The 20327-nt window shown below is 31.9% G+C and overlaps 2 protein-coding genes across 2 annotated transcripts; both read left to right on the forward strand.

Annotated features, from left to right (window-relative positions):
* The first annotated feature begins 6736 nt into the window (after window positions 1-6736).
* LOC110694532 (transcription factor bHLH18-like) lies at window positions 6737-9710 on the forward strand. The gene is made up of 4 exons (XM_021871715.1): window positions 6737-6964; window positions 8087-8515; window positions 8607-9023; window positions 9462-9710. Exons 1-4 carry the CDS (start codon window positions 6923-6925, stop codon window positions 9573-9575), a joined length of 1002 nt encoding a protein of 333 aa, XP_021727407.1. The 5' UTR covers window positions 6737-6922; the 3' UTR covers window positions 9576-9710.
* Window positions 9711-18314: 8604 nt separating this feature from the next.
* Window positions 18315-19334, forward strand: LOC110694601. Its single transcript, XM_021871766.1, has one exon. The coding sequence runs from the start codon at window positions 18315-18317 to the stop codon at window positions 19332-19334; it is 1020 nt and encodes a 339-aa protein (XP_021727458.1).
* Window positions 19335-20327: the final 993 nt, after the last annotated feature.

Raw genomic sequence — 20327 nt, forward strand, 5'->3', positions numbered from 1 at the left:
AAAATGTTGCTTGAACATGGCCTTATTATACTTCTCAACACATATGTCAGCATACACTTTTGACTCTTTGATAGCACCGCGAGAGGAATGACCCTTGTACATTTTTTTCAAATACTTGAATGTTTCAGCAGAAGCTTTTTCGGGGTAAAACAAGAAATTCCAACCAGAAACTCCGAGGACCCATCCAACCATCTCGCAATCAACAAAAACATTGTAGTTTTCCCTAATATTAAGGGTGCGTGAAACGGGATCAAACCTTGAAACAATCCAACTTATAAAGGATGGGTCTATGCTTGTAACGGACAAATGGAGGAGATTGACAAATCCCATTTCATTAACCCAACCTCTTTAAGTAGGATTCAACTTCCCAACGAGTTCAAAAAACCGCACTAGATTTTTTGTGCAATTTGAATACTGTAACACAATTTTTTAAACAAATTAAATTGATCAACATACACCCACCAGTATAACAACTAACTTATTTCTTTTAAAAGATCATAACTTACTTCACAAAATCATAATAAAGTTAATGAAACAATAAGGGTTACTATACAGGACAAATAATTTTCTTTTTACACAGTCTCATTAGTAGATTAAAGAATGCATATGATGGTTAATATACACTAGGAGAAATAACTTTTTCCATTACCATCACTTGAATTATTTTACTTAATATAATTGTGCATAAGAATTTATTTAAAAGTATATTTATTTAATTTACAGAATCATTTGACCCTAACTAAGTGTTGGCAATAACTAATTCATTTCTTTTACAGTTTCATAAGCAACATAGTTTTACAAACTTATATTAATTTCCATAAAATAAACTGCAATAATTAGATAAAACTAGAGGTTTACAAAACCATCGAAGTTGGAATTGAATTTTGAATTAACATGCAATGTGGATACAAATTCAAACGATAAATCAAATTTATAATTGAAATGCTTCAATTCAAACAAGTACCTTCGGATTTGGTTTCTGAACCGCAATATGCTTTTCAGATCTTCGTACACTATCCCCCTTCAATTTCTGGTTATGTTTGATTAATATGTGCACAGATCTATTTGACAATGTAACCCTTCTCAAGTTGATGAATTCTTCATCATCCACGACATCAAATAATTCATTCATCGAACAATCAAACGAAGGAATATAACTTACATTATAATGTTCATACCCAAGCCCTTCAATTATGGCAGCCAATCCTTCTGGTTCGAATTCATTGTCGGAGATGTTAACAACTAGGTGTTCTCCATCTTTGTACTTCAACTTAGGATAATATACAAGCCTCCCACCATGCTAGATTGTACACCTTATGGAATTTGATCATGCCATTCTGATCTTTAAAATGCATGTACTAAAAATGGATCTAAGAAAGAGAAAAAAAATGTGTAAAAGGGAAAAAAAAAAAGGGCAAAGTGGATTGGGGGGTGATGGCAGTTGGAAGTCTGGTCCACATATTCCACAACACATACCATTAGTTTTATTAATTCATTTCAAACTATAGTGTGTACAAGCATTTTAAACATGTTGTACGGAGATCTAATAGTGACACGTTTATCAAACAAGATTTTATTAAAAGAAGAATGATTCTTTAAAATAAAAAATGTTTTTAGGGGACAAAAAAAAAGATGATTTATCATGGTCGCAAGGTTCGAACACTGAATGCATTTGAATAATACAACATTTTGATAATATCAACACCATAGGACTAGGGGGGTATCAGAACATTCACTGGATTACATATTAATATGTATTATTAGTTGAATAGGTTCTCTTTTTATGTTTATCAAAGTAGTGAAAATTTTAACTTATTAACATACTTTTTGTTTTAAATAAAATAGTTTTTTTTTAAATACTAATAAAATAGTTATTAAATATAAATAATTTATATCTAAACGTATAACCTTGTTTCCTTCACTAACATAAAATAATTAAAAACTAAATAAAAGATATACGTATAACATTGTTTCATTCACTAACTTTTATGTTATTTTGATATTTTAAAATTAGATATGATTCTGTAAAGTTAAAAATAATTAAAACCAGAAAAAAAAATACAATTTATGCCGTCACAGTGTTCGAACAGTGGTTTGATGTATGCACATGTGGCTTTCAAAGTTAACCATTGGACTAAGGGGTATCAGCACGTTCATTATGTGGGAAAAAAACTATATATTACAATGTTTGTATGAGCGTCCCAACAAATCGTTTTCTTAGAGTCGATTAAAATTCCGGATCATTTGTTTTGGGTGAATTGTAAAACATAATCTTTAACCAATTTTGCAGCTAATAATTCTAAATCTGTTTTTGTTTTTCACACCTTCACCAAACTTTCATTCAAATTAGTTTATTCTTCAAATATATAATCACCACAATTAATTTTAATAATTGTAAGCCACACCGCGACGGGCCGAATTCTACATGAACATTACAAAAAATTCACCGACGCCGATAGGTTGTTCACTGGCAACACATTCACCCACGGCGTTCGCATTTTAACCAACACCTTATCGCACCGCCATCAATCTGATTTACGCTGAAATTAAGAAAATCAAATTTGTATATTGTTCTTCATTCGTTATTTACACAGATACATTAGAGGGGAAACATTAGGAGAGAGAAAAAAAAATTAGGAGAGAGAAAAAAAATGAGGTCAAAAAATCTGATTTTTTTTTTTGGGATTATATACTACATTAATTTGGGTAGGTAAAAGGATAGATAAATTTGAAATTCAAAAGTTGAAATTTAAAAAACAAGTTTGAAATTCAAATGAAAATGAAGGTGGCCCACAAAAAAGGAATATTCCCAATCAACCAATAGGAAACTTGTGTACAATATTCCTTTTGTACACTAAGTATACCTTAAATTGCTCCCAAAAATACAACTTGATCTTGATAATAATTTGTTTATTTAATAACATTTCGTAAATAAATCAACAAAAATTCACAATCAATATGGCATTTTCGTAAACAAGTCAACATTTGTGAGACCCGCATATTAATAAAAGTTGTTCACTTATTTACAAAAATGTCATGCTGACTGGGATGAATTGGTGATATATTTACGAAAATGCCTTTAGTTAAACAAAAATTTATATGGGGAATCTAATTTTATGCAAATATTATTGTGAATTAGTGGGTATTTTAATGCAAATGTATCGATTATTTTGGGACTAAAATTAGGCTAAAAGGGTCGAAATTTTGGGGATGGAGGGAGTACTGAATAATACTCCCCTTTTTTCAAAATGAATGTTTTCATTTAACTTTTATATGGAGTACAATTCATATAGCTTATTTGGACCAATATTTAAATTTAACATATCAGATTAAACATAGTCATGATGAGGTACTTGCCAGTTTCGTCTTGGTGTATGTTTACAAATATATATTTTTTATCAATTATATTTATTGATGATTAAAGATATTATCAGTTAATGTTACACATTGATTAAAATATTTATTTTAAGATCGAAAAAGTAATATAGTTATGGTTAAATATATACACATACAAATGTGATTAAAAAAAAGTGTCAATGTTAAATTTCGAAACAATATGAAATGGTCTGGGCAAACCGAACAAGGAGAAGGAGAATTTGGTCCACAAACTAGGCTTTGGAGCTTCCATACTATAACCAATTGGCAATAGTAGGAGTAACTTCTCCATCTTATAAAGTGGAACCACCTCTCATCTTTCTCCAATGTGGGAAACTTGCAAGTGGGCTACAATGAGTTTCAACACTCCCCCTCACTTGTGAGTGTCCTTAGAACTTAGAGCACACCAAAAGGTACAATATAATCCTCATTGGGAATGAACATCCAATAGAGGCTCCTTAACTAGTGGCTTGACAAATACCCAGTTTTGAACGGCCCAACAAACCTGGGCTCTGATACCATGTTAAATTTCAAAATAATATATATATAATGGGCCTGGACAACCCGAACAAGGAGAATTTGGTCCACAAACTAGGCTTTAGAGCTTCCATCCAAAAACCAATTAGCAATAGTTGGAGTAACTCCTCCGGCATATAAAGTGAAACTACCTCTCCTCTTCCTCAAATGTGAAACACTTACAAATAGGTTACAATGGGTTTCAAAAGTCAATTAAAATTTGAAATGATGAAAGTATAATGTAGATTTAGTGAAAGCCAAGAGTCTAGATTTGGTAAGGGTGGAAGTAAATGAGACAGGTATGCATTAATACATTAGATAAGTATATACCCCTATTATATATAAATAAAGAGACAAATGTGCATTATATATTTATGTTATTGGTACAATACAATATTTACGAATCGCTAAGATGCCGCTAGTTTTCTGTGTGGAATCAATCTCACTGTCTAAATCGAAAATCAGTCCAGCACAGGTATTGATCGATGAGCCTTAGGTTATAATTTAATTTATTATGAAAATAATTATTAGTATAATTATCTTATTCACATGAATAATGCTGGTCGGTATTGAAATCATTCAAACCCAAATTGATTAACTAATTCTTCATCTAACACCTAATTAATCATGACAACATGTATCATGCATATTGTATATTTAGATTTTAGCCCAACTTAGGTTAAGAACTTAAGATGAAGGGGTTGCTAATTAGTGTATTTTTGTTCATCTTATTCTACTCTGTAAAATATTACGGAGTATTTAAAAAAGGAAAAAAAAAAAGTTTGGATAACTTAATACTTTGTATAAGTTCAAGAAAAATTCAATAACATTATGTAGAATGCATTTATCATTTATTACAACTAATGGAGATTGAAAGAATATACCGTAATTTTTTTATTTCTTTAATATAATAATGCTCTTAATTCAAAAAATCAATCTATACTACTCATTCCGTCCCTTAATACAATACCTCTTTCTCTTTATTATGTGATGAATAAATGCTCAAAAGAGGCATTGTATTAAGGGACGGAGGGAGTATATACTAAAGCAATTACCAAGGTTATTCTACAAGTACACATGTCGCGATTATATTAAATATTTTCCCGTCAAAAACCCTTTTTTTTGTCTTAAAAAATAATAAAATAATTAATAAAAAAATATAAAGTATGCATAATAGAACAATAACAACTTTAATAAATAAAAAATATTAAATGTATACAAAATCTATAATAAATACTAGCTTATATAATTATATAAATACAATTTTTTTCCTGTAAATATCCGAGCGTTGCTCGGGCAAAGAACTACGGAGTAGTATAATATAAAATTTTTGGTTTTTTTTTCAACATAAATGAAGACATAAGTACATATACAGTACCAGCTTTTAAAAAAAAAAGTACATATACAGTACCATACTTTTTTATTTTTAATTATTACTATATATGAGCAAAAATAATATATATTTAACTGAATTTATGACAAAATTAAGATGATAATGTTTTATTTCACATGTTTAGTAATAAGAAAAAATTATAACCATGAAGAACTTGATGAAGTTCGACATTGTAAAAAATAAGTATACTTCTGTGTTATACGAGTATACTAAGGGTAAATATACAACTAGCTAAGATAAAAAGTGACAAAAGAAGTATTTTAATGAAGTATATTCCTCCTGTCTCTATTTTTATTTGACTTTTAATGATTTAAATAACAAGTCTTAAACTGTATAAATTTTAATTAATTTATATACACGTAACAAAAACTTTTGTAAGCATTCGATGTATAGTAAAATATTATTGTACATCGAGTTAACTTTTTGTTGAATTTAGGGTAATTTTTATTCATAAAGTTTAAATAATTTTTATTTATATCAGGATAACTTATATATACTGGGTTACTTATATTCATTATAGGGTAACTTTTGATCATTTTAAGGTAACCTTGAAGCCGATGAATAATATTTTATTGTAAATCCGATTTTTTTTTAAAAAGTTTGTCTACAAGTAAATATTATAAAAACTTGTTAATAAAATTCCACATGAATATACTATCTCTAATAGAATAACGGAAATTTATGATAAAAAATATCAAAGTTTAACCCAATATTAAAAAGGATTTTGATAATGAGCGTCTCGGGATATTAGATAACTAATGAATATGTTGTTTAAAATAGTATATAAGTAAGGAATGTAGGACAAAATCACGTGTTGTTCAGTGTAATTATTTTCAATTTTTTTCTCTTAGAGCAAGTTTAGCCCCAAGACTTGGATGTGACATCATTTTTGGTGGTTCCCATTGAAAATGATGTCATCAAATTCTTGTTAAAACTCACTAAGATTTACACAAATTTATCACTTTAGCCCTAAGACTTAAATATTTGACATATTATATGTAGAAAAGTGTAAGGAAAAAAAAAAGAGATAATAAAAATAAAAATGAGGTGTGAGTAGGGGGTCTCAATCTCAAGTCTTAAGTTGAGTCTTGAAATTTCAAGACTCAATTTGAGACTTGCTTGAGATTTTTGAAGAAAAATGAGAAAAGAATTAAGCATAAGTCTTAAAACTTAAGATAATGATGTCACCTCAAGTTTTAACACTTGGGGCTAAACTTGCTCTTATCTAACGCCTTAAGAGGACTCGTTAACTTTTTGCCTATTGATAATAGGATAAAAAAATAAGGGATCGAGTAGTAGGTAGTAATTGATTCATTCATAGTCAACACGTAAAAAGAATATTGATTGTAGATTTCTTGAGAAGCCCCCCTTTTGATAACAATAATAAAAGGTTCGATATTTTCTACTCGTAGGAAGTGTGATCCCGTATGGCTTTATTTGTTAATAAAAAAAATGGAAGAAATAAACACATGAATTTCCTTAAAAAAAATATAAACAAATGAATTTGGAAACTTCCTTCTCTATATAAATGACGAAACTCTAAAGACTATTGAAAACTCAACAGCACTACTTTACAATCTCTCAACTTCTTCGTTCTCTTTAATTTGTCAAAGCTTGAATTGGTAACAAGAAGTAACAATGTCGTCGACCATGACTATGGATGCGTGGTTAGCCGAGTTGGTAAGGACTCTAATCACTGCTCCGTGTGTCATTTATTTATCATATACTTCTTTTAGTTACTTTGCGTGTTGCTCTTTCACTTTCGTCTAGCATAATTTGAATTTTTATCATATACTTCGTTCTCTTACTATCATGTGAAGTCATTTTCATATCTTCGATAAATTTTTAAGTGGTACAGCCAACCATACAAGGTTGTAACTATGTATTTTATTTTGTAAAAAAAATTAAAAAAAATTTAAAAAAAAAAAAAAAAACAAACTATGCATTTGATATTTTTTTATAATGAATGTTATCGGTTATACTTTGTATTTCATACTCTTTATATAGTTTTCTACTTTTAAATTCTTATTAACTGTTTGTAACATTTTCTTATTATAAAATATTACTCCGCACTACAGCAAAATTAAAATGAATATTAATTACAGTGATTGACAAAGTGATTTGGCATACATTTTAGAGTATTATTTTAGGAAATATTTAAAATAATAACATTTCAGAGTATGAGTATTATTTTTGGAAATATTTAAGATCCAAATAATGCTTCTAAAATTTATTGAAAAAATGGTTGAATCAGCGCATTTAATCCTCATAATCTGTATTTTTTTGGATCTTGCTAACGAGTGCTACGGGGCGTTAGATAAGGATAAATTATATTGGGTGTAAGGGTAGTATTAAGTTAGGAATTCATAATAAAATCACGCGTCGTTTGGTATAATTAATGTTAATTTTACTCTCATATTTGCATTTTAATTCTCTTATTTAACATCCCGGGGGCGCTCATTTACTTTTGCCCTTTTTTATAAGATGCATTATCAAATCTTAATTATTTCAACTATTTGAGCATTTCAAGATGAACTTATAGAAGTTAGAGCTAGTATTAAATGACATAGTAACGATATACATACGTGCCCTTTTTGGCATCATCACCACTGTAATAACATTTCTAAATTACTCCGCACTTGCCTACTTGGAGTAATATATAATACTCCGTACAGTAATACAGTAGTTAAGAAATGTGTTATGCAAATTGTAATTGATGGCATTATTTATTTATACAGTAGTTAAGAAATGTGTTATGCAAATTGTAATTGATTGCATTATTTATTTATTTGATCTGTGTAGGAAATGGAAATGGATACAATTCCTAGTTTAATCAACAGCCATTGTGAGCAAAGTGGAACAATGGAAGCAGCAGCTTTCGACGAGCAGCTCGCAGCTACGCTTGCCGACAATTTCCCTTATTCTCTATACGACACCAGCGACGCTACCTCTCCTCAAGGAGATTTTGAGTGTAACAATGTCATCGAACAATTCATATCAACTCCTCTTATTTCCGAAACTAGTGAAAACCACACCGATGTTGAAGAGATGAGCCAACCACCCAAAACTAAGGAAGAGACGAAGAAGAAGCAAGCAGTGAGTAGTGGTGGTGCAAAGAGGAAACGACAGCCAAGTCAAGTGCAAGATCACATCATCGCTGAGAGGAAACGTCGTGAATTACTTAGCCAGTTGTTCATTTCACTCTCTGCGATTGTTCCCGGCCTCAAGAAGGTGCACAAATTTCCCATCTTGTGATTTTTAAGATTTCATCAAACACAAATGAGTATGATCTAAACTATTTGCTGTAATTATTACTATACAGATAGACAAAACATCGGTGTTAGGAGAGGCAATCAAACATATGAAGGAGCTTCAAGAGAAAGTAAAGGTACTCGAAAGTGTCATTGCAAAGCGTACAATGGAGTCCGTCGTACTTGTCAAAAAATCAAATTTGATGTTCGACGAAGGAAGTAGCGATGATAATGCTTCCTCGTCGACTACTGTAGATGACTATTGTAGAAGCAGCAATAACGATGATGGTGATAGCAGCAGTGATTCACTTCCTGAAGTTGAAGTTAAGATACTGGGGAAGTCCCTTCTCTTAAGAGTGTACTGTGGACAACAAAAGGATATTTTGGTAAAATTATTCGCAGAGATAGACAAGCATCATTTGAGCATTACTAATTTTAGTGTCATACCATTTGAGAACCTAGCCCAAGACATCACCATTGTTGCAAAGGTCAGAATTCCTCCCTTCCATGTCTTAACTTATATCCTTTCATTTTAATTTTACTTTGAAATTCACGACTTCTGTTTCGTAATGTTCTTAACATTTACATTTATTTGCATATCAATTATGAAAAATAAAAGATTATGTGACTACTGCAAAAGCAAGAGATCATTAATTATAATTGTAAGATGTGAGAGGGTGATACCATAAGATAATAAAGTAAAAGTGTTAATCGTAAGAACAATAATTATTATAAAACAAGCTAAAATGGAAATGTTTTAAAACATTCTAGAACAGAATAAAACGGATTGTGTGAGGAATATGATGAAATGAAACAAGATTAATTACAATACTAGTTATTTTATTTAGTTCTTTTGAACTTAAGAAAGTGTTTTGTAATACTTTGAAATACAACTAACACATTTTCTCTTACATTTAATTTTGCAGATGGAAAGAGGCTTCAACAAGAATGTAAAAGATTTTGTTAGAACTCTACACAACGCCCTTCATTTAGCTAGCTGCCAACGCTTTGATTTTAACCAAAATGAATATTCCTCATAGTTCACTTTGTACGTGTTCTTTGCATTTTCATCAATCTAATGGTAAAAGTACAGTAATATTGAGAAGACATCTCGGGGTCATATAATGTCGTTTGAAACCATATATGATCATTATTTGTTGTCATAAATGTTCGTTGTAGGCTTGAATTAATGAAATCGGTGTAAGTTGTAAACCGGTAAATTGGTCGTTTAAAGGCAAATTGGATGGTTTCACCCACCCAATTGGACTCTCGGAGGGTATTAGGGATCATGGTAAACATTTTGGCAATTTTTATTTTCGAGCGAAAAAAAAGTCAAAAAATTTCAAAATCAAAGGCTAATTATCCACGCTTTTTGAGAAATTTATGAGGTTTCGGGGCTAGGTGTCGAAAAGGCTTGAGATTTTAGGAGATTTATCTCGAGGTCATATAATGCCGTTTGGAACCATATATGATCATTATATGTTGTCATAAATGTTTTTGATAGGCTTCAATTAATGAAATCGGTGCAAGTTGTAAACCGCGGTAAATTGGCCGTTTAAAGACAAATTGGATGATTCCACCCACTCAATTGGACTCCCAGAGGGTATTAGGGACCATAGTAAACTTTTCGGCAATTATTATTTCCTTGCGAAAAAAGTCAAAAAATTCCAAAATTGAAGGCTATTATCCACGCTTTTTGAGAAATTTCGTACTTTATGGGCCTGGTGTCGAAAAACATTCAGATTTTAGGGGATACATCTCAGGGTCATATAATTCTGTTTGGATCCATATATGATCATTATATGTTGACATATATGTTCGTGGTAAACTTGAGTTAATGAAATCAGTGCAAATTGTAAACGATAAATTGATCGTTCAAAGGCAAATTGGATGGTTCCACCCTGCCAATTGGACTCCCAGAGGGTATTAGGGACCATAGTAAACAATTCAGAAATTTTTACTTTTGAGTAAAAAAAAGTCAAAAAATTCCAAAATTGAAGGCTAATATCCAAGTTTTTTGAGAAATTTTTGAGGTTTCGGGTAGAGCTCTCAATTCGAGTAAACAGGTTAGGTTTGGGTCAAAAAGAGTGGGTCAAGTCAACTCGGGTTGGTACAATTCGGATTAATTCCATAACATATGCGGGTCGGGTTTGGGTTGGGTCATGCTTGAGCCGGGCCACATCGGGTCATGTTTTTTATCGGATTTGAGTCGAGTTAATAACAAGTCGTGCTACATTCGGGTCGGGTGAACAATAGGTTTGGTTTAATTTGGGGTTTCACGGGTTAAAACGGGTTAGGGTAATTCTCGGGTTCAAGCAAGTAGGGTTTGGTTCAAGTCAATAATTTGCGGGTTAGAATCAGGTCGGGTCATTCTCGGGATGAGTGGGTTCGGTTCAAGTCAATAATTTGCGGCTTATAATCAGGTCGGGTCATTTTCAAGTCAGGTCATTCTCGGGTTCAAGTCGGGTTTGGTTCAAGTCAATAATTTGCAGGTTATAATCAGGTTGGATCATTTTCAAGTCGGGTCACACTACTAAAATTCGGCCAAATTACAACCGCCTCTGACGGTCGTTGAAAATAGCAAAAACATTCGCTAAACATAATTGAGACCGTCAACGGTCGTAACGTGGTGGTCGTTATTAACTTGGTCGCAAAAAAAAACAAAATTACGACTGCTTGACGGTCGCATTTTTTTTGCGACCGTTTTTAATATTTTCAACGACCGTTTGGAAAACGGTCGCAAATAAATATAATTACGATCGGTATAGTCAGCGGTCGCAAAATTGGATTTAGCGACCGCCTAAAGTCGTCGCTAAAATTTAAAAAAAAAATAGAAAATCACCCCACTCCGTATCCAGACTCACCAACCCACCACCACTGCCAACCCTATTCACCTTTACCCACCACCACCGTCCACCCTAAATACTACCAACCACCCCGAAAACACGTTCAACTACCACGAAAACACCTCCAGCCACCCCGACAACACATTCAACCACCACGAAAACACCTCCAGCCACCTCGAATCACCTCGAAAACACCTCCAGCCAACCCAAATCACCTTGAAAACAACTCCATCCCACCCCGGATTCAGACCCCTTTCCCACGAAAACCCAAACCAGCCACCACAAAAGCCACCCATAAACCAAATTAACCAAAAATCAAACAAAATAACACGAAAACCCAAAATTTTGCGAAAATCAAATAAAAAAATAACAAAAATCAAACAATTTCACTTTGAATACCAAACCCTAAAATTAACGAAAATTAACCCACAAAATTATCCAATTAAAATGTACCCGAAAACCAAACCCAAAAATCAACAAAAAAAACAAAATCAAACCCAAAAAGAAACCCAAAAAGAAACAAAAATCAACCAAAAACAAAACAAAAATAAACCAAAAACACGAAAACATACCTCAAACTTCGAATTTTACCTCGAATTTGGTTTAATAAGGCCAAATTCGACCATGAAAAGTCTAGATCTAGACTTTTCATGGTCGAATTCGACCTTAAAAACCATGATCTAGTTAACACCACAAAGCTAAGCATCAAACCAAAGACCACCAACGTTGCCGGAGAATAAGAGAACGGAAATGGAGGGGAGCGAAAATTGGAACGAAAATGGAGATGTGAAAATGAAGAACAAAAATGGTGAGGAAGGAAAAAGGAAGGATATGGAACCATGGAGAGGAAGGAGAAAGAAAAAAGAAGAGGAGGAGAGAGAAAAGAAAGAGGCGGAGGCTAAGAGCTGAGAAACTCTTCGGTTTGGCTCCTTTTATACCGTACATTTTGTAATATAAAAAATCCCTTTTGCGACCATCTTTGACGGTCACAAATTATCACATTTACGACCGTCTCTTTGACGGTCGTAAATTATGACATTTACGACTGCTTTTGACGGTCGCAGATTATGACATTTACAGCCGTCTCTTTGACGATCGCATATTATGACATTTACGACCGTCTTTGACGGTAGCAAACGATTTATTTTAATTTAGAATTATTTTTAATTGTTCAAACATCCTAACGACCGTCTAAAAGGCTAAAAACGGTCACAAAAGGTCGCAAATTTGGGAGCGTTGTAAAAGCAGTCGTAATATTGCGACCGCATAAAAAACGATCGCAAATTTCATATTTTGCGACCGTTTTTCAGACGGTCATTATTAAACAAATATAAAGTACATTGTGAGTTGAAATTTCATAAAAGAAGCAAATTTCTAAGTTTTTTGGCCCATTTCATCAAAATAAAGCCATTTTGAGCCGAAATGGCTACTCACTTGCCTATTTTCTTCATTTCTCAACTTATAAACTTATTCATTCTCAAACCATATCATAATTACATATTTATAAGTGATTGTGAGTTGAAATTTCATAAAAGAAGCAAAGTTCTAAGTTTTTGGACCCATTTCATCAAATTTAAGCCATTTTGAGCCGAAATGGCTACTCACTTGCCTAGTTTCTTCATTTCTCAACTTATAAACTTATTCATTCTCAAAACATATCATAATTACATATTTATAAGTGAATTTCAGTTGAAATTATATAAAAGAAGCTAAGTTGTAAGGTTTTGGGTCCAATTCATTAAAATAAAGCCATTTTGAGCCAAAATGACTTCTCATTTGCCTATTTTCTTCATTTCTCAACTTATAAACTTATTCATTCTCAAACCATATCATAATTACATATTTATAAGTGATTGAGAGTTGAAATTACATAAAAGAAGCAAAGCTCTAAAGTTTTTGGGCCCATTTCATCAAAATAAAGCCATTTTGAGCCGAAATAACTTATAATATGCGTATTTTCTTCATTTCTTAACTTATAAACTTATTCTTTCTCAAACTATTTCAGATTTTGCATGGAAGCAAAACTTCAAAGAGAAAGAGGGTGGACAAGCCTAAAAGCATAGATCAACCTAAGAAGAAGCTAAGTGACTAAAGGTCCAATAGTGAACAAGCATTGAAGTTGCACTCTTCGAAAGGTTCACCCATGCAACCTACACCACTAGTTGAATACATTGTTCTTCAATCGCTCTCTGCTAACATGACCTTTCTTCACGACCGTGCTTGTCATTTGGTCGATCCCATGGAAGTTGCACTTCCTAAGGCAATGTTCCACTATTATGAGGATGCAGTTGCATGGATCAGCAAAGAAGATGTGAAGGAATTTCTACATGGTGCAAAGATTAACATTTCCCTCATTCAAACATGCATGAGGTACTTCAATTCCCACATAATCTACACTTTTTTTTCAAGTTATTCAAATTTATGGTGATTATCCTACATGCGATTAATTATTCAATGTTCATGCACGCAGAGCACTACAGGAGCAGTTAACTGAAACTGATTCTCCTTGTAAAGTTGGGTGGTTATGCCCCAAGCAGTTATCCACTACTAGAATCATAGGCAACCCCCATGACGGGTTGTACTATGTTGAGCAAAGTATCAAGGAATCAGCGCGTGCGGGAGACAAGTTCATATTCGCCCCATGTTATAAAGAGTAAGTCTAACCATGTCAAATTCAATCGATTTGGCCTCATTATATGTTGACTCCTAAATATTAATTTTCTTGTCTATTGTGAACTTATGTAGGGAGCATTGGAGTCTCATGGTGATTTGTAATTCCAATAACACAATTTATCACCTTGATTCAGCTCGATCATCGGAGAAGTGGCTCGTGAAGTCTATATTGCAAAAGTAAATATATATATAGCTACCTAGTGATGATAATTGCTAATAATAACTAATTTAGTAGTCATATGACTAATCAAATTTGAATGTACTTTATTTACTATAGTGTTATGAAGAAGCTACATTGTCGTGCTCCAAAGGGTCTAACATGGAAGTCATCGTTGGTAATTTACATGATATTGTGATTATCTTCAAAATCTATGTTAGTAAATATTTGCTAATTTCCTTTGCATGTTTCACTGATGTGATTTGTTTGTCATATGCTAGTGCGCACAACAAGAAAATGGACTTGATTATGCTTTGTATGTGATGAGATTCATGCTTGACATTGTGACTCATTGTACGGACACTCAACAGCTTGATGAGGTAAGTCCTAAAACTTAATGAAATGCTATATTTATGTGATTTAATTTCTAGCCTTAGACACCTAATATTACCCAACATTGACATGTTATGAGAAATAAAAAGGTCATTTGACAAGAAAGGTAGAAAATGGGCTGAATAGAAGTCATATGGGCCATATTTGGGCCATTTTGTGTTAATATGCTCTTTTCATGTGATTTATTTCCTTATACACCTATAACTAGATAATATTGACATGTTATGAGATAAATAAAGTTCACTTAATAAGAAATGTAGGAAATGGGCAAAGTAAAGTCATATAGGCCATATTCGGGCCATTTTGAGTAAAATGCGCCTTAAACCTTAATAAAATGCACTTTTGAATCAATTTTCGGGCTTAGACACATAAAACTAGGTGTCATTGACATGTTATGAGAAAGAAATAGTTCATTTGATAAGTAATGTAGGAAATGGGCTACATAAAAGTCATATAGGCCATATTTAGGCCATTTTGAGTAAAATGCGTTGTTAAACTTATTGAAATGATATATTGATGTGATTTTTAGCCTTAGATACCTAATAATACCCAACATTTACATGTTATCAGCATTAAAAAGGTGATTTGACAAGAAAGGTAGAAAATGGGCTGAATAGAAGTCATATAGGCCATATTTTGGCCATTTTGTGTTAATATGCTCTTTTGATGTGATTTCTTTCCTTATGCACATATAACTAGATAATATTGACATGTTATGAGATAAATAAATTTCATTTAATAAGAAATGTAGGAAATGGGCAAGTAAAGTCATATAGGCCATATTTGGGCCATTTTGAGTAAAAAGCGTCTTAAACCTTAATAAAATGCTCTTTTGATTCAATTTTAGGGCTTAGACACATAAAACTAGGTGTCATTGACATGTTATGAGAAAGAAATAGTTCATTTGATAAGTAATGTAGGAAATGGGCTATATAAAAGTCATATAGGCCATATTTGGGTCATTTTGAGTAAAATGTGTTGTTAAACTTATTGAAATGATATATTGATGTGATTTTTAGACTTATACACCTAATATTACCCAACATTGACATGTTATGAGAATTAAAAAGGTGATTTGACAAGAAAGGTATAAAATGGGCTGAATAGAAGTCATATGGGCCATATTTGGGTCATTTTGTGTTAATATGCTCTTTTGATGTGATTTCTTTCCTTATACACCTATAACTATATAATATTGACATGTTATGAGATAAATAAATTTTATTTAATAAGAAATGTAGGAAATGGGCAAAGTAAAGTCATATAGGCCATATTCGGGCCATTGTGAGTAAAAAGCGTCATAAACCTTAATAAAATGCTCTTTTGATTCAATTTTAGGGCTTAGACACATAAAACTAGGTGTCATTGACATGTTATGAGAAAGAAATAGTTCATTTGATAAGTAATTTAGGAAATGGGCTACATAGAAGTCATATAGGTAATATTTGATAAAATACATTTTTTTTTTTGCCTAATTAATTAATTCTAACATAATGTTTTTGTATTTCAAGTCTTGCAAGGTCCAAAAGGATGGACCGTTGACAATCAAGGAGCTTAATGAAGTTCGTGACATGTTGGCGTCTTTTTATCACCTTCAACATGTAAATGACATTTTAATTGTAAATTATTTATGTTAACTTTTTAACTATATATATTATTATTCATTATATATTTACTTACTATATATATATATATATATATATATATATATATATATATATAACACTTTTTTTTAATGTATTGCGTTTGGGAATATTTATATCTATATATATATATATATATATATATATATATATATATATATATATATATATATATATATATATATATATATATATATATATATATATATATATATATATATATGAGTTCTTGTTTTTAATATTATTTTTGTATCTTATTGTAATATTTAATAATATTATTATTATTAGTAATTATAATAATAATATTATTAATTATTTTATTTAATATAATTGCTGGAATTACAGGTTATTATTATTGCTGGAAACAGTTTTTTTTTAAAAAAATATTATTGCACGAAAAATGAGAAAAAAAATTTGAGTAAAAAGGCACCGGTTTTGAGCCGGTGCTAAAAGGGGGGGATTTGGCACCCCCCACATATATTGCGGTTCTAACCGGTGCCTTAGACCGGTTTGAACAGCTGCCAAAGCCCTTTTTTCACCTAGTATGACTGGGATGAATTGTTGATATATTTACGACACTACAAAAAAATGTCCATATAGAAACGGAATTCTAGCGACGGAATTTTATCCGTTTCTAAATTAGAGACGGAATCAAAAAGAGACGGAATTTAAAAATCCGTTTCTAATGTAGAAACGGAATTAAAAATTCCGTCGCTAAATTAGCAATGGAATTGAAAATCCGTCTCTAAATTAGAAACGGATTTTTTTCCGTTGCTAGATTAGCAACGGATTTTTTTTCCGTTGATGAATCTAGCAACGGATTTTTTTCCGTTGCTAAATTTAGAGACGGATTTTTTTTTTCCGTCGCTAAGTTAGCAACGAATTTTTTTTTTTTCCGTTGCTAAGTTAGAGACGGAATTTTTTTTTTCCGTTGCTAATATGAGCAACGGATTTTTTATTCCGTCTCTAGATAATTTTTGAAACTAATTATTTAGAATATTACATTAGAGACGAATTATGTAAGTTAAATTCATCTCTAAACTAGAAACGGATTTTCAATTCGTCTCTAAACTGGAAACTGATTTTTAAATCCGTCCCTAAATTAGAGACGGATTTGAAAATCCGTTTCTAAATTAGAGACGGATTTTAAATTCCGTTTCTAAACTAGAGATGGATTTTAAATTCCGTCTCTAATATTTCTTTCATTTATTATCAATTATGTGCGTAAAAGTAAACAAATAATATTTGGTATAGTTGGTAAGAGTTTCAATATTTGACATTGAGGTCACGGGTTCGACTCCTACTAACAGTAATATTTCGATTGGAGATTTAAGGAGCGTTATATGGAAAGCCGAGTCGGGTTGACCCGAGTGAGGTCGACCCAAATAGCAGCTTTTTTTCGATTCAAAATATTTTTTCGATTTTTTTTTTTCATTCTCTAAATTCATTTAGCGACAAGGTTTTTACCAACGGGGTGATTCCGTTGATAAATCCGTAGCTAGCTATGTCCAGCAACGGATTTTTAGCAATTAGCAACGGATTTCACCTGTTGCTAAAAGGCCAAATTTTTGTACTGCGAAAATGTCATTAGATAAACAAATTTTGTTTATCATGAAGATGAATGGGGGCTCCGTATTATTGAACCACCTCTTGTTCTGTTTTTTTGAGTATTTCAATGTTTATAGAACTAAAAACATTGATAATTTTATAGAGCAACAGATTGAAAAACTTGAATACTAGTGATTTATCTTGATTTCGATACATGGAGTGTTCATTTGTTGGATGAGTAGAACAACAATTTTGACATAACAAATCATTTTCTTTGGTCTGTGTTGTCTTGGAAGTTTGCAATTTGAGTATAATTTCTAATTATACTTATGTCACACGGCATTCTAAGTCTTATATCACCAAGTATCATTGTGCACGCATTGCGTGCATTCTTTACCTTCTAGCTATTATCCATATATAATGTTTACTAAATCAGAATTCGAAAAAGTTTAGTACAAACTAATTATTGTACCTGTCGAAAACAAAAAAGAAAATATTCAGCAGGTAGATTCAACAGTCATGAGTTCAGAAATTGATCAAGCTTTCCTACAAGATGAAGACGATCTCAAGCATTTGACGTCGTTTGAGATTCTGAAATCTGCTACAAAAATCCTGAAGAGTAACCCCATGTTCATGGGCTTAACAATTATGTCTGTTTTACCTTTGTTTGTTTTCATGGTTTTACATGAGATCAAAATCTCAGAAGTAATGGATGGTGTATCAAAGTTTCTACTACCACCATCCTTTTCCTACACCTACTATTTTACTGGTGACGAATTTGAATATGATGAAAATGATCTCAGAAGGAAACACTTTCGTGTTGTTCTAGAGCTCTTCCCGTTCTATCTGGTACTTCTTCCTCTGCTCGAGTTTTTTAGTTTGCCCTTAATTGTAAATCTTGGGGTGAAAATTTATGCAGGGGAAATATCATCATCATTAACTGTTAAGGAGATTATAAATGAGGTTATCTACAAGAAAGTTAATCTTAAAGGTGCTTTTATTACCTTGTTTTGGGTTCAACTACTCTCAATTTGTACATTTGCTGGTTTAATTTGGACAGTTTTAAGCCACCATTTTATCATGCAATATATTTTCTTAAGGGAAGATTTTGTGCAAATCCTGTCAATAGGGTTTCATTCACTGATTTTTTTGGGTATACTTTACAAGTTTCTAGAATGGAGTGTTTTGTGGAACATGGCTATGGTGATTTCTGTGTTGCAAATCGAAGCCGGCCTCTATGCATTAGAATTGTCAGCTTACTATGGAAAACATTGTAAGCGAACTGGGTTCAAATTGATGCTTATGGTGTTGTCATACAGTTTTTTTCTGAGGCTGCCCTTTTTACTTGCAAGAATGTGTAACTATGTGATTGTTGTGACAGTTGCTGTCACTGTAATTGTTTTTGGGTTGGTTTTCTTTGGGAGCTTGGTGAAATGGGTTGCTCTTGTGACGTACTTTTATGAGTGCAAGGCTCAAGTATTGTTGAAGAAGGCTAACGAGGAGGCGCACAAAGCTGTGGAAGTTGGTGATCTTTGTTAGGACTTGGGACATAAATAAAGCTTTACTTGTCCAAGTTTACTTATATATGACATTATAATTGTGTAGAGTTTTGTTAGTTCTGAATACTTGAATGCTAGTGAGCTATCTTGATTTAGATATGTGGGGGTGTTACTTAGTGGGATAGCTGGAATACATACCAAAGTTGGCAAATTATAGCATAAAGAATGCAATTTGCATAACACGCCTAACTAATTTTTGCTACTCCCTCCATCCGAAAATAAGTACTTGTATGTATTAACATAAATGATTTGTTTTAAGGATGCATAATAATGCGACTTTTTTTACTTGCCAAAGTGAAATGAAATTAAAATATTGGAGCATTACTACTTTGTCTTCCTTGATATGTTGTTTAAAAGACAATACATGTAATTCTTCCTATAACAATTGAAAATTGCACCATAACCGTTGGTAAAATACATGTTGATTGCAATAATAAAAATACTTGATTAAAATTCTCAATAATGCAGTTTCCTAATGACACACGCCACCAAATGTTAACACAACTTGCTCCATGATGAAGAAGAGAATTGCTATAAAAATTGTTTAGATCTCAAAGAGTATATATAGGACTATAGAAGTAGTCATTAATAAAGGAAAGGAAAAATTACAAAAAATAATACAACCTTTAGCCGATTCTTGTATAATAATATAACATTTGGATTATTTCTAAATATTACAACCTTTAAGGGTGTTCATTTTAAACAAGACAAAATACTTGTAACCTATTAAACCGGTTGCACATGACACATGTATTTGTGTAACTGTTGCACATGACACATGTATTTGTGTAACAAGACAAAATACTTGTAACCTATTGTTTAAAAGACAATACATGTAATTCTTCCTATAACAATTGAAAATTGCACCATAACCGTTGGTAAAATACATGTTGATTGCAATAATAAAAATACTTGATTAAAATTCTCAATAATGCAGTTTCCTAATGACACACGCCACCAAATGTTAACACAA

This window comes from Chenopodium quinoa, unplaced genomic scaffold, assembly GCF_001683475.1.
Source record: "Chenopodium quinoa cultivar QQ74 unplaced genomic scaffold, ASM168347v1, whole genome shotgun sequence".
Classification (NCBI taxonomy): Eukaryota; Viridiplantae; Streptophyta; class Magnoliopsida; order Caryophyllales; family Amaranthaceae; genus Chenopodium; species Chenopodium quinoa.

Excerpts from the sequence above, each read along its gene's own strand:
- LOC110694532 (XM_021871715.1), top strand. The coding sequence starts at position 6,923 with ATGTCGTCGACCATGACTATGGATGCGTGGTTAGCCGAGTTG. Across the intron at positions 6,965-8,086 it reads ATGCGTGGTTAGCCGAGTTG|GAAATGGAAATGGATACAAT; the intron begins GTAAGGACTCTA and ends TGATCTGTGTAG. Across the intron at positions 8,516-8,606 it reads TTGTTCCCGGCCTCAAGAAG|ATAGACAAAACATCGGTGTT; the intron begins GTGCACAAATTT and ends ATTACTATACAG.
- LOC110694601 (XM_021871766.1), top strand. The coding sequence starts at position 18,315 with ATGAGTTCAGAAATTGATCAAGCTTTCCTACAAGATGAAGACGATCTC.